This window comes from Eurytemora carolleeae, unplaced genomic scaffold (assembly GCF_000591075.1).
Source record: "Eurytemora carolleeae unplaced genomic scaffold, Eaff_2.0 scaffold682, whole genome shotgun sequence".
Classification (NCBI taxonomy): domain Eukaryota; kingdom Metazoa; phylum Arthropoda; class Copepoda; order Calanoida; family Temoridae; genus Eurytemora; species Eurytemora carolleeae.
In genome coordinates this window covers 87,955-102,638 of record NW_019396724.1, presented here as the reverse complement: position 1 = coordinate 102,638, position 14,684 = coordinate 87,955, and the positions used below count along the sequence as shown (strand labels likewise).

General features: G+C 33.2%; 1 protein-coding gene across 2 annotated transcripts; it reads left to right on the top strand.

The window, feature by feature from the left end:
* The first annotated feature begins 1,364 nt into the window (after positions 1 to 1,364).
* Positions 1,365 to 12,843, top strand: LOC111707836 (uncharacterized). Of its 2 annotated transcripts, none has more exons than XM_023480999.1 (4): positions 1,365 to 1,639; positions 10,388 to 10,603; positions 11,773 to 11,897; positions 12,256 to 12,843. In XM_023480999.1, exons 2-4 carry the CDS (start codon positions 10,391 to 10,393, stop codon positions 12,752 to 12,754), a joined length of 837 nt encoding a protein of 278 aa, XP_023336767.1. In that variant the 5' UTR covers positions 1,365 to 1,639; positions 10,388 to 10,390; the 3' UTR covers positions 12,755 to 12,843. The 2 variants fall into 2 exon arrangements, with proteins under 2 accessions (XP_023336767.1, XP_023336766.1); XM_023480998.1 differs by lacking the exon at positions 1,365 to 1,639 and adding an exon at positions 8,757 to 8,881.
* The last annotated feature ends 1,841 nt before the right edge of the window (positions 12,844 to 14,684 follow it).

The following is a 14,684-nucleotide window of genomic DNA, read 5'->3' as shown; positions in this document are numbered from 1 at the left end:
AACAATTAAAAAATCTAGAAACTTTTTTCTTACTCCTAAAACTTTGGGAAGGAGGCGCTCGACGCCCCCTCCCCTCTAGTTTTTGTACCTTATCACTCTCATTTTTGACACTAAAACCGCGAAATTTTTTTACTTTTAATAAATAGAAATTTAAAGGATTTTTTTTATGTGTGATAAAAGTCGGGTCCATGTCAAAAAATCTAATATAGCTCATAACTTTTTGTTAATAAACTTACAGAGTTAAAAACTATATATTTTTAAAAAGCCCTTAAAAAATAGATGTAGAAACATATGTTACATTTTGATATGAATTTTTACACTTCTTTTATCCCTTTTTATGGCATTTAACCATCCTATAGCACCCAAACTATCAAAGTTTTCGGTCTCATTTTTTATCAATAAGCTGCCCCCCCCCCCTCAAGGCTATGCATAGATTCAGGTCCCCAGTCTTTATAGGCTTACATTATTTTTTCTTGCAGGAGACTGCAAGTAGTTTCTATGTTTATTTTTAAAGTTAAAAATAAAAGTATACCATAACATGAATTGGCTAAAAGTAAATAAAGGACTTTTTGTTCAAAATTTAAGAATAAAAAAACTATCCTCTCTACATTACAATCTACGATAATTTAGTTTTCTTGGACCTCTTGAAATAAAGGCTGTTGTTCGAAATTGTGGCAATATTATTATTATTAATATTATTATCATTATTATTATATTATTATCATTATATGACCATTTTTATAGTTATTATCATTTTGCAGCGGAATGGGAAGACAACATTTATCCAATATTATACGCATTTGCAGTGCTGTATAAAAAAATATCTAGTCTTTAAAAAAATCTATACATAAAGTGAAATTGGTCTGTGCATGCAACACAATTCCCGTTTTTCATTTTCATTGAACTATTTAAAACATAATATTTGCAAGTCAATTCCAGTTAATTCTGCGTCCTACTGTATGTAAACTTTAAAAAAAAAATACTATATATTTATAAAGTTACAATCTATTTGTTCATGTGCATTGTGCATGTAACATTAATAATTATTATAATTTTTATTATTTTGCTTGTATGTTAAGTGACGACAGGAGGAAGAGATATGCTGGGAGTAAAGGGCAATGGCTGAGAAATGAGAATATAATTCAGCCCAAATATTTGGCATTTTTTCACACCAAGCGCTTCGTCTATAAAAACGTATATGGTACACAAAACCCATAATTTGCCAGCTTTGGTTCAACGGGAGGCTCTGAGTGACGGTTGTCCTTGTTGCTGGAGCCTAAACCATTGAAAAGAAATTCCTTTGTTAGTTCTGTCACTGGCCGCTAGGGCCGGGTTCGGCGCTGAGGTAGCAAATTCCAAACATTCTTGTGTCGCTGCAGTGCAGTCTATTCCCAACAGTTGATGGGTTCTCTACCTGACAATATTATTTTCAAAATTAAACCTGGAAAATAAGGCTTACAGATCTCAATCTCTAAACCTAATCTGTGATAGTTAGACCCATAGGTCAGTTAGAGTTGTCGAAAGGTCTTAAAAACTGAAAATGTGAATGTGGCTGATTGTGTAGATTGCTGATAGATAGATATCTTGTTCTGTATATATATACATCCGTATATAGATATAGAACACACATATAAGCTTTGTAAGTATATATATACATACTTCACAACATAGTTTATACATTAATAACATGTTTACATATTAAGTGTACTGTATTTTCAAATGTTGCCTAAAAAATGCAAAAACTGCACAATTGTAGTACACTTTTTTTGTAAACAAAGCTGTTTTATAAACTACTAGAAATTCAAGGCGCTTCGCGCCCTTCTTTCTAGCCTTAGAGGGCGCTTCGCGCCCATCTTCTAAATTAATTGTAAACATGTTCTCTTTGTGTACATCGTAAAACTAAACAAAAATAATTCGCGGATTTTTACAAAAAATTTCGCGGATTTTCAAAATTTTAAAAAATTTAATGACGATCGAATTTTGATAGAGACAAATATTTGAAATTTTGATGATTCATAAACCTTCCCTGGGCTCCCTAGATGTCCCACAAAAAATTTGGGACCGATTGGTTCAGCCGTTTTGACGTTTATTGGATACAAACAAACAAACAGACAAACAAACAGACAGACAAACAAGCCAAATTTATATATAGATAGTAGGCTCATGCATAATTTAAATTTTAATTATTGTTGTTATAGATAAAATATGTCAACAAAAAAATTACCGGAATAAATTTTAAAGTATTTAAAATTATATAGACCTATTTTCAAATTTTGTATAGACTGAATTGATATGGGAGAAAATGTGTTATTTCCATGAACATGTGTTAAAACGGTTTGAGAGGGGAGGGATATTTTTATTTTCATACGAGAGGGGAGGGATTTACATTTAGGGGATTTTAGCTCCACATATGATGAACTAGATTAACTTTGTTTACGTTTGTAAACTGCATAAATCAAAAATGATTGTTATATGAAATTTAATGTTTCTCAGAAATCATGATCATGTTTTAATTCCTTAGATTATTGTTGATTATTGTTAAGTACAAATATTTCTTTTTGTAATTTAAATACATTTTTGTAGTATTTGTATTTGTAAGTATTTATTTTAGATTTTGTATTTATCAAGTTTAAACATTGAAGTATAGGAGGGTTGGCCGGATGTTTTTTTTTAATTTAACCCTGTCCTGGCTGGGCTAGCTTTGTCTAATATAGGCTGGTTTTAACCTTAAAGTTTTTAAATGATTTTACCCTTTAAGGTTTAAGGGGAGTGTGAAACATGTCCTTNTTACTTCCTGTTCTCTCATTAGTCCTGACTTCCTGTATCTCAATTTAAGCTTGAATTCATCCTTACTTCACCTCTTTTCTGCTTATTTATTAATATCACTTCCTGCCTTCCTGCTGTAAATTATGTTAGGTTAACTACCTTCCTTCCTGCCATATATGTTAATTCATCCATCTTTCTGCTATCTATCTATCTCATTGACTGTCTTCCTGCCAAGCTATCTATCTATCTCCCACCATAATTCTTTCTATACCATTCTATCTGCCTGTCTTCTTGTTAAGTTATCCATTTATCTCTCTGCCTGTCTTAATGCCAAGTTATTTATATCACTGCCTACCTGTATTCCTACCAAGCTAACTATCTTTCTCCTTTCCTGTCTTCCTGCCAAGTAATCTATCTATCTCCCTGTCTGTCTTCCTGCCAAAATATCTATCTATCTCCCTGTCTGTTTTCCTGCTAAGCTATTTATCTATCTTCCTGTCTGTCTTCCTGCCAAGTTATCTATCTATCTTCCTGCTAAGTTATCTGTCTATCTACCTGTCTTCTTGTTGAGTTATCTATCTATCTTCCTGCCAAGTTATCTATCTACCTGCCTGTCTTCCTGCTAAGGTAAGACAGGAAACAAAGATTAAAATCTAAGAATTCATCGTCTCAAAACTATCTCAAAAATCTTGAAATAATTTGAAATTTTTAAAAACATTTCTGAAATAGCGCTAGTAAGGCATTACTTGTTAGGAAGGGGAANGATAGATAGATAGATAGATAGATAGATAGATAGATAGATAGATAGATAGATAGATAGATAGATAGATAGATAGATAGATAGATAGATAGATAGATAGATAGATAGATAGATAGATAGATAGATAGATAGATAGATAGATAGATAGATAGATAGATAGATAGATAGATAGATAGATAGATAGATAGATAGATAGATAGATAGATAGATAGATAGATAGATAGATAGATAGATAGATAGATAGATAGAACCTATGAATGATCTAGGATGAAGAAGGTAGTTAAGTTAGCACAGATCATTCAAACCGTTTTTAAAACAGACACACAGCACCCTACACACACACAAACAGGGCTGTGTACTGTGTAGGATTCCTTTAGAAAATCAAAACTTATCGATATAAAAATGAAAATAATTTTGATAAAAAGTTAAATTTTTAAGTGGAATATACACCCCTGTAATTGGGCAAGGATGAAAATAACCAACTGAAGGTTTTGTGTTTAACGTTTTTTCATATCTTACAACTACTCCAACAAGTTGTTTTTGCGTTTTTTCCGTCATCGAGTTTTTTTAACATCTAGTTTATTTGAATCCTCATACATTAATAATTGGATTTTTTTGTTCAACGTAATTGAATATTTTCTACCTCTTTTTTATATAGTTATAAAAACCCTAGACGATTGTACAGAACTTGTTGTGTCTGTTCCCTTATATTCATGATTCACTGCAACTGTAAACTTGTATCTCTCTTTGCTAAATTATAAAATAAGATATTAAAAGATTTTATTTTGGGCCGAAGACTTAATTTACCTGGGGATCGTTATATTTTAAGAGTTTTAAGTCGTCTTTACAGTCTCATCCTTTGTGACTAGCCCTGCACCTCGCCCAATTATATAGAGAGAGCATGACACGTTAATTTTTACTCCTGGGCAAAATATTTAAGAGATTAAAGGTTTTTAAACAAGAATTCAGCTCTCAGACGTAATATGGAAACCATTGAAATTTGAAAGCGTGGTACCCATAAATCTGTGGAGAAGGATACGACTATTCGAGTCAAGCTCTGGTTGTAGATAGTCCAATGAAACGCTACTAATCTGCAGAGCACTAATGCCACTTAATCAAGTTCATTATTAAGCTTTTCGTGAAACCATTTGCACTTCATCTTACCATTCCACATTTTTTTGTGTCCCACTGTATAAAGAAATAAAGTACAGTTCCCACTTGTTGTTCATATTTCCGAACTTCCAAAATATTTCGAAAATAGAACAATCTGGACACAATTTGAAACCATTTTTGAACCTACAAAGTTTGAAATCATAAAGAATATGTTGGTCGTACAGGGTTTCTTGTAACAGTTGGTTTTATAATGAAATGAGAACATTATGATTATGGTAAAAGGTAAGCAAAATAATAGAGAGAAAACAGTAGGTAAAAAAGGAGAAAACAGTGGGTAAAAAAGGAGAAAATAGTGGGTAAAAAAGGAGAAAACAGTGGGTAAAAAAGGAGAAAATAGTGGGTAAAAAAGGAGAAAATAGTGAGTAAAAAAGGATAAAACAGTGGGTAAAAAAAGAGAAAACAGTGGGCAAAAAAGAGGAAAACTGTGGGTAAAAAAGGAGAAAACAGTGAGTAAAAATAGAGTAAACAGTGGGTAATAAAGGAGAAAACAGTAAGTAACAGGAGTAAAAAAGTTGGATAAAAAGGTGCATGAACGATCAAAATAGATTGGAAAAGGATGAAAAATTCAAGATATTTTAAATGGAATAATGAAAAGGTAACGGAAGGATATAAAATGGAAAAATTAAGAAAAAAATTAAAATAGTAAAAAGCAGAAAGGAATGTGAAAAAACTCCGAGAAAGTAAAGCAGGATATATAGAAAGCATAAGACATTCGTGATCAGCACAAACATAACGTACACCCACTGTCACATTCCTTTCTCCATTTTACCGTTGTTTTTCCCCCTAATTATCCCCCTCCCCTCCTCCTCCTACCCATCCATAGAGTTGTTGGGAGGGTTGAGCAAATATATTGAGAACTTATAGAGACAATTACAGGATAAAGCGTCCTTATTTGGTATTTAGAAACAGGATGGTGGTAGCTTGGATTTGACTCAGGGTAGGGAGTTTAATAGAGAGGTAGAATAGATGGTTTACTCAGGGTAGGGAGTTAAATAGAGAGGTAGAATATAGGGTTTACTCAGGGTAGGGAGTTTAATAGAGAGGTAGAATATAGGGTTTACTTAGGGTAGGGAGTTTAATAGAGAGGTAGAATATAAAGTTTACTCAGGGTAGGGAGTTTAATAGGGAGGTAGAATAGATGGTTTACTCAGGGTAGGGAGTTTAATAGAGAGGTAGAATATCGGGTTTACTCAGGGTAGTGATTTTAATAGAGGTAGAATATAGGGTTTACTCAGGGTAGTGATTTTAATAGAGAGGAAGAATACAGGTTTAATTTACTCAGGGTAGTGATTTTATTAAGGAAGTAAAATGTATTATTTACTTAGGGGTTGAAAGATTTCTTTTTGGTTTCTTTTCATCGTGTACAATCATTATAAAAATTTAGTTTCATGAACGTGAATGGGAGGAGGAGGGGGGAGAATATTTTAATCTTGTCAGGGTTAAGATTAGTTACTAGTTAGGGGTAGCAAGCGAAGAGAAGTAGAATAAATCATTTAAAATCTTCAAGTCATTTTCCAAGTCAGTTACTTCGCATACAAACCAAACACCAGGGTTAAACACTCCAGATTTTAAAAATCCAAAAAACTAAAACCTTTTTCATTTTGATCATGTCGTCTTCCTATACTAAAGTTTTATAGGTCTCACGGTAATAGCGATTTACTATAGCTTCATTTACTTTTGTTGGAATGTGAAAATTAAGAGGGTGGTGGTATATGGGTTTAAGTATGTGAATGCCCTGGATTTTTTTTGATAAATACCAACCATACTTCGGCACTACATATAGTGTGCATACAGGGTTCAACAAAAAGAATGAGAGTTTAACAACTACCTGTAACAAATCGGTTTAACTTTGTGTTCTGCCTTAAATACAGTCTTATTATATTATATATACACAATAAGACTGTATTATATAATCTATATATTATATATAGAGAGATTTTTTAGTTTTTAAACTTCACATTTTGTTCAAAACAGAAGTAAACAAAATGTTTCAACGTCTCACGACTACCCTCAGTAGTTAATATTATTTTTTAACAACTGTATATATATTTTTATATGCACATACAATATACAATATCTGAATAATTATAGATTTAAACTTTTTTGCTTTTGTATAATATGCGCCTACACATTTGAACGTTAGGATTAACATAACATACGTCTAGCATTGTTTTGCTTATACTTTATAAGATACAGGGTGCCCAATATAAAGGACGACACAGATAGATAGATAGATAGACAGACAGACAGACAGACAGACAGACAGACAGACAGACAGACAGACAGACAGACAGACAGCCAGACAGATAGCCAGACAGATAGATAGACAGACAGACAGACAGACAGACACAGACAGACAGACAGACAGACAGACAGACAGACAGACAGACAGACAGACAGACAGACAGACAGACAGACAGACAGACAGACAGATAGATAGATAGATAGATAGATAGATAGATAGATAGATAGATAGATAGATAGATAGATAGATAGATAGATAGATAGATAGATAGATAGATAGTGTGAGAACTTGTAAGAATAAGGACGGGAACCTGAACAAAGATCAAGAATGTGTAGTTTAAAACTAATATATACTTTTTCTATCTATCCATCTATCCTTTAATCCTTCCGTTTATAAATAGTTTTCTCAACTTCCGGTACAAATATATATCTCAACGCAACTTCCGGTACAAATATCTATCTCAACGCAACTTCCGGTACAAATATCTATCTCAATGCAATTTCCGGGTGCAAATATCTATCCTTTTATAAATCCTTCATGTGTAATTTTCTCACATATTGATAATATTCGATACATTCTTCTATCTACTATCTTTCTATCTTTAAAATTCTATCTCTCTCTTTACTGCCTTGCTCGTATTTGAACCACATCTTGCATTCCACAACTCAACACGCTGCACTGTATCTATCTATCTATCTATCTATCTAACTAACTATTTTAGACGCATACCACGGCCAACTATATCAGAGTCACCAATTTGTACATTCTCGACCAAATTACTCAGTTATCTATCTATCTAGGTATCAATCTTTCTATCTATGTATCTTTCTCTTTATCTTTCTATCTATATTTCATTCAATCTATCTATCTATATTATTAATTATGTATATTTCTTTACATCTATCTCTCTCCATCTCTCTATCTATTTAACTATTTATCTATCAATCTATCTATATATCTATCTATCTATCTATTGAACTATTTATCTGTCTATCTATCTATCTTCTATCCATCTTTTTATCTATCTAGCTATCTAACTTATTATATCTATCCGTCTCTCAATCTCTCTGTCTATCCATCGTTCGATCTATCTATATTAATATCTATTTATCTATTCATCGTTCGATCTATCTATCTATCTATCTATCTGTTTATCTATCCATCGTTCGCTCGATTTTCGATTTATCTATCATTCTATCCATCCATTTATCTATTTTCTATCTATTCTTCATACTTTCTTCTGATATTTGTAAAGTGTGACATATTTTAATTTAAAATACAACATTCTTTAAATATCTATCTATCTATCTAGCTTCTTTAACTTTCTAAATTTTTAAAATCCAGAGCTACTGTTTGGCCTAAATTCTTTAATTTAAGAACTGGTGTTTTGTGATATATTATTTATCAAAAGAATGTGTCAAAGCACGGTGTGCTAAAAATGTTTGAAATTGATATTTTTGAACTGTTTGCTCCTTAATTGGCAAATTCCTTCTCTCTCCTTTCTTTTTATCTTTCCAGTGTTTTTCTTTAATAACCCACCCGCCCTTTAACCAGCCTCACAACTATGCAGGGGCTACTTCAGTATCGGCCCCCCCACTTCATCCAATGCCCCTCCCCATTTCCTTTTAGCCCATTTTGTAACCTAAAAACAAAAAACGACATTTGATATTTTTGATTTTTTTTACAACCCCTGGTTTTCGAGGTTTTCGAGATATAGATAGATAGATAGAACCGTACAGATAGATATTTAATTAGTTAGCTAGTTATACATAGCTGGGGTAGTAAGTTCAAAACCAGGATACAGGATACAGGATACAGGATACAGGGATACAGGGATACTGGATTCAGGATACAGGATACGGAACAGAAACATGGCTACTAGAAAATGCGGGGATAGTGATTCAAATGATTACATTCACGTCTGTTGTATTCATAAAGTATGTTAAAATTACACAAAATTGTAGATTTTTACATTGTTTATTATTTAAATGTAAACAACGAAATAAAATGTCACTGATACATATATTCTAATTTTCATCAAACTGCTCTACATTTAATATGTCGTTCTTATTGTTAATTAAACTTTTAAAGTAAACATAATATCTTTTTTCTTATTTTTTTTTCGAAAGAAAGAAGTTGGGGGGGAGGGGGGTGGTCATAGACTAATTTTCACAAGTACGTCATATTATTGTGAACGTCAGTAGAAAGTCTGTTTAGTAGAGAAACCACTTTTGAAATTAATCAGTTTCTAATTAATAAACATTGATATCTAGTTAATAAGCTGGGCACAATTGTGAATAGGGCATTGCCAATTTTTTTACTTGAAATAACGCTTACAGTCCCTTTAAGATAAGATTTGATAAACAACCCTATGAAATGATGATGTTGTTGAAAGGAAAAAAAGTGCATGTTCAGGCACAATTTATTCAAAATACTTTCATACAGAGGTATTCAGAAAACAGTGGATTTCTAATTGTGTTTTTCTCCTTGAAATCTCGCTAAGAATTTTGTGACTTGCAACTAAACCATACATTAAAAAGTGATCAGAGATGGAAACTTTTGAATGGTCGATATCGGGATTAATGCTTGATCCACTCTTTTCCTAATCTTTAGATTAAATAATGCTTGTTCTCCTCTTGCTATTAATCTCCAGATTAATTAACCGATTGGGATTAAGGATATCCTATCCTAAAGTTTTTAGCTCTGTACGTTTTATGAAATATATCAATTGCAGTAGTTTCGCTTAAGTAGAAGGAAGAATCAGGACAATTATAAATATTGTCCTGGGTTAAATACAACAATATTATAGATATTGTCATGGGTTCAATACAACAATCCTGAATTTTTTAGATTTTTTTGAAACTAATAATTTTGCCCACAAGAGTCAAAACTAATTAGTCTCGCGTAATGTTGTTAATCGTTTTGGACCGTTTATTGAAACATTTTAATAAAATTTTCAAGATTTCAAAACTGATTCGTTTTTGGATATACTTTCTATGAGGGTCAAAATTGGAATAATTTAAGAGAAGCACATGTTTAGAATAAACAGTTTTGAAAACAATTAGTTTTCTTACATTAAGACAAATCGGGACCCGGACATAAAATAAATGCGAAATACGACCCAAAAGCGAACTAGCGAAACTAGTTACCCGTATCAATCGTTTTTAGGAAAAAATCAATAAAACTACACAGATTTTAAAACTGTATAATGTTAAAGTTTTCTTATAATTAATTCCATATCTGTAAACTAAAAAAAAGTGCAAAAAGATCCAAACACATCTTCTGCACGGGTCAAAATTTAGCATACTTAAAAGGCAAATGTTTAAAATAAAATGTTTAGTAAACATTTGCTTATGCCAAATTTTGAGCGTGAAAAAATATTGGCAAAAAACAGCTGAAAAACGAACTGACTAAATTCTGACTAATTCTATTTTTTGTTGCAGGTAATGGTGGTCCGTGTACCGGAGCACGGCTCCAGGGCGGTGGAGATGGAGGAGGGGATAGATGGAATGGAATCTCCTCTTGATGTCTTATCTCGAGCCGCAACTATGGTCGAAGCTGTCAATACATCGTCGGCTAGAACGCCGGGCAGAGTGCTAGAGACCTCAACAACTAGCACGCCGGGCAGAGAAGATACAGAAAACTCACCTCCGTCACAGGTTTTATATTTTTATATTCTAAGAGACTGTACACACAATTTCAAGTGAACTCCATTTAAAAGAGGGCATGTCCGGTTCACAGCGGGGTACTTTAAATCCTCATCTGAACAACAATGGTGAAGATATCGTTGTTTTTCTATCGAAGAAAGTTTTGAATACTGTAAACTAAAGTACTTTCTTTATTGTTGCTTCAGTGCAGAGAACCAGAAAACTGTAGAATAGGAAGACGACATTAAGACAACAATTAAGTGTAATTAATGTTACAAAGAAAATAGTTTTACTTTTGACAAATAAAATCACTTCTGCAGTGAAATGGGTCTGTTTAACTGTTAACACTTAATACTGCACAATTGCTCATGTTCATTGAACTAATTAAAGGTTTTTCTTTAGTTTAAAAGTCGTCTTCCTGTTCCAAAGTAGAGTCATTTCTATAGAGAAACCACAATTAGAAGTTTTAGATAGAAAAACAATGATATTTTTGTCATAATGGCTCAAACTGTTAGGTTTAGAGGGTACCCTTGTGAATTTGTCATTTTAAATATGGAGAGTCACTTGAAATTACGAACAGTCCCTTTACCCTATCATAATAAAATTAGTTTAACATTGTCTCTAGGATGTTAGGAGTATCATTGTGCTTCAGATAACAGAGCTAGAGACATTGTGATATTAATTTCGTTATGACCGGGTAAATATTAAGCCTCGGAGAGAAAAAAGTGTGAGGTGTTTGGTTTTTTAAACTGCACCCTTTAGTTGACATAAAAAAAACACCCTTTGGTTGACATAAAAACACCCTTTAGTTGACATAAAAACACCCATTAGTTGACATAAAAACACCCTTTAGTTGACATAAAAACACCCTTTAGTTGACATAAAAAACACCCTTTAGTGGACATAAAATCACCCTTTAGTTGACATAAAAAAAACCCTTTCGTTGACATAAAAAACAACCTTTAGTTGACAAAAAAAAAACCTTTAGTTGACATAAAAAAAACACCCTTTAGTTGACATAAAAACACCCTGTAATTGACATAAAAAAAACACCCTTTAGTTGACATAAAAAACGCACCCTTTAGTTAACATAAAAAAAAACACCCTTTAGTTGACATAAAACACCCTTTAAAATAAAAATAGGCCCGCAAAGTTTGATGTTTTAAAAATATTTTTCTCAGGTGACCGCCCGTCGAAGCAGTTCCTTTAAGGAGGTTCATCCTAAGTTTCGTAAACACTCTGCCCCTGAATACCTGGCCCAGGCGGATACAGTCAGATCTATTAAACTCAGCAGACAAAGCTCACTGTAAGTATAAGATATGATTATGCATAATGTACGTACATTATGCATAAATAATAAATATACTTTGAGTCTAGTTAACAAAACTATTTTATTTTAAAAATTATTGATTTTTGCTAATATTGAAAAAATCGTTTCCTCGTTTATCAGAACAAAAATTGATTTTTATTTAGAGTAATGCCATGTCTAATAAGTTGAGTTAGTGAACAAATATTTTTTTAAGTAATTTAAAAAAAAGTTTAATCATAAATAACACTTTTTTTAGCTAAATGCCTCTTAAATTACAAATTGGATATTTAAAGAGTTTAGAAGATTTTCTTAAAAGATTGGAAAAATAACATATTTTGACCTTTTTCTTTTTCAGATCGAGTTCAATCTCGTCTAGCTCATCACAACATTGTTCCTCTAGTCATACCACCATATCAGAGTATTCGTCCAACCTGGCCGATTCATCATTAATATCAAATTCATCATTGGACGATTCTAGTCCAATGGACGACACACCTTTAGATTTTTCCCTAAAGAAACGCAGTTCCCCCTCTCCTCCGCCCCCCTACCGGTATTCAAATCCTCTCCGCCAACATTCTCCGCAAGAGCACCCGCCGTTTCTCCGCCTCGACTTCATCAGAGCACAGCTCCGCCATATGTTTTCCCGGTGTTCAACCCTCCGCCATATCCTAGAAGCCCCTCTCCGCCATCTCCCGCCGCCCGCCCGCCACCGCCCAGCTACGAGGCAGCTATGGCAGCTAAGCCCAAGTCGCCGACGATATGCCGGCAAATCCCAACTACCAATCCAACCTTTCTTACACTCAGCTCCCGACCTATACCCTCCACCTTCCCCCTATCTCCGCCCCTACAGATAAAGCAGGAGGGGGGTCTCCGCCCCCTGGTTCAACCTGTACCCCTGGTCCCTTCTTATCTTCATGAGGATCTTGGATCAGAGAATAAGGAGAATAAAGAGAAAGAATTGAGAAAGATCACAATTGTCGAAGGTTTGTTTTTTAAATGATACTTTTTAAAATGTACCCCCCCCTGTCCCATTTTTTAAATGTACCCCCCTTTCCCATTTTTAAAATGTACACCCTGTCCCATTTTTTAAACAGAAATTCGAACAATATTTTTTTAAAAGGAAATGAACACTAGCATCAACCTCTTTTTCTCCAATCCCTATATCTTTTAAAGAAATATTAAAGGCCTATACGATACCAAGTTACAAAGATATAAGAAGTAGACAATTAGTGTAGGACATCCCTAAGAGTCTGATTTGATTTGATTTGACCAGTAATAATTTCATTTGTAAAGGAACTGAGTTTTTGTTACAAATACAATTTTTCTAAACCCTATATCTTTCAACCTGATGGTGTAAACCTTTGGTAATTTAGAGGTCTCCGACTACGATTAGAACATCATAGTTTGCATAGATTAATAACAATACATATAAAACACTAGAAGTCGTCTTTTCAAGATTTAAGAGTTTTTCGTTCACAATAATCCTGAGGCAGAATCCTAAAGGAGCTACGTGAATGCCGCGTTGAATGACAAGACATTGAAAGAGCATGCGCGTAACTCCTTTGGGCTTCTGCCTCAGGGTTATTGCAAACGAAAACCCCTTAAATCTTGAAACATCGACATCTAGTGTTCTATCTGTTCTGATAGTTTGTAACCAGAAGTTGATTTTTTTTTTATTCAAAAATAATTATTTTTTATTCTAGAGAATGGGGTCGGGTCCTTGGAGGAACATTTCCGTAAATCCCTCGGTGAGGACTATTCCAGACTTTTCAAGCCTGGAGGGAGGGGGGAGGAGGAGGAGGGAGGGGGAATGAAGGAGGAGGGGAGGGGGAGAACAGAAGATAGAAAAGAAGAGGAATCAACCAAAGATATGACAGGGTATACAGGTATAAGACGCCATCTTTTTGTATTTTCTGAAATTTTCGAAAAATTGCGTTTTTTTATTTGAAGATTGGTAAACCTTAAAAAGGGAAAAAACGTGATTTTAAGTTATTAGATGTCTAAAGAAAAGCGACACCTTTTGTCTGATAAAGAATGTATGAGATATACAATAGTTTCCTTCTAAGATTTTTTGGCGGGTTGTTTAAATCTCAGATTAGTTTAAGTCATGATAAGTGAAGATTACTTAAAATTACAGCGACAATTCCTTTAAACTTATTTTCAACTACCTGATGGTCCGGCGTTGCACGACCACGTGGAAAAAAGAAAAAAAAGAGAAAAAATTGAAAAAAAAGAAAATTTGATTTTTAGCCTGTGCCACCCTCGGCTACCCATGAGTTTTAAATTTCAGCCCATTCGGTCCAGCCGGCCAGAGGGAACATATATACGAATGTCTTATTTTATTATGTAGATAATTATTCATTGTGACTAAAACAATGTAGATGAATCATCGACAAAAAACTCATTGGTTGTTTTCTACGTACAGTGATAACCAGAAAACTCTGAAATAGGAAAACTACTTTTAGTATCATGTTATAACTTAAAAATAACAGGGTTTTAAAAATTATTGACTTATTAACAACATCAAATGCACTTAAGTATTGCTATAAATTCGTCTTCCTATTCAATAGTTTCTGGTTATCACCGTACATATATTGCTGAAATTATAAACTAGTTCATATTGTTAGATTTGATTTGTCTGAATAATGTAGAAAACCCTGTATTCTATTTAACTGACGGGAAATATCCTAACAAGCGTGGGAAAATATTTGTATTGAAAATCAGTTCAATACATTTCATATAAATATACATATAACTGCTAATTTAACAATAGGTGAAGGTCAT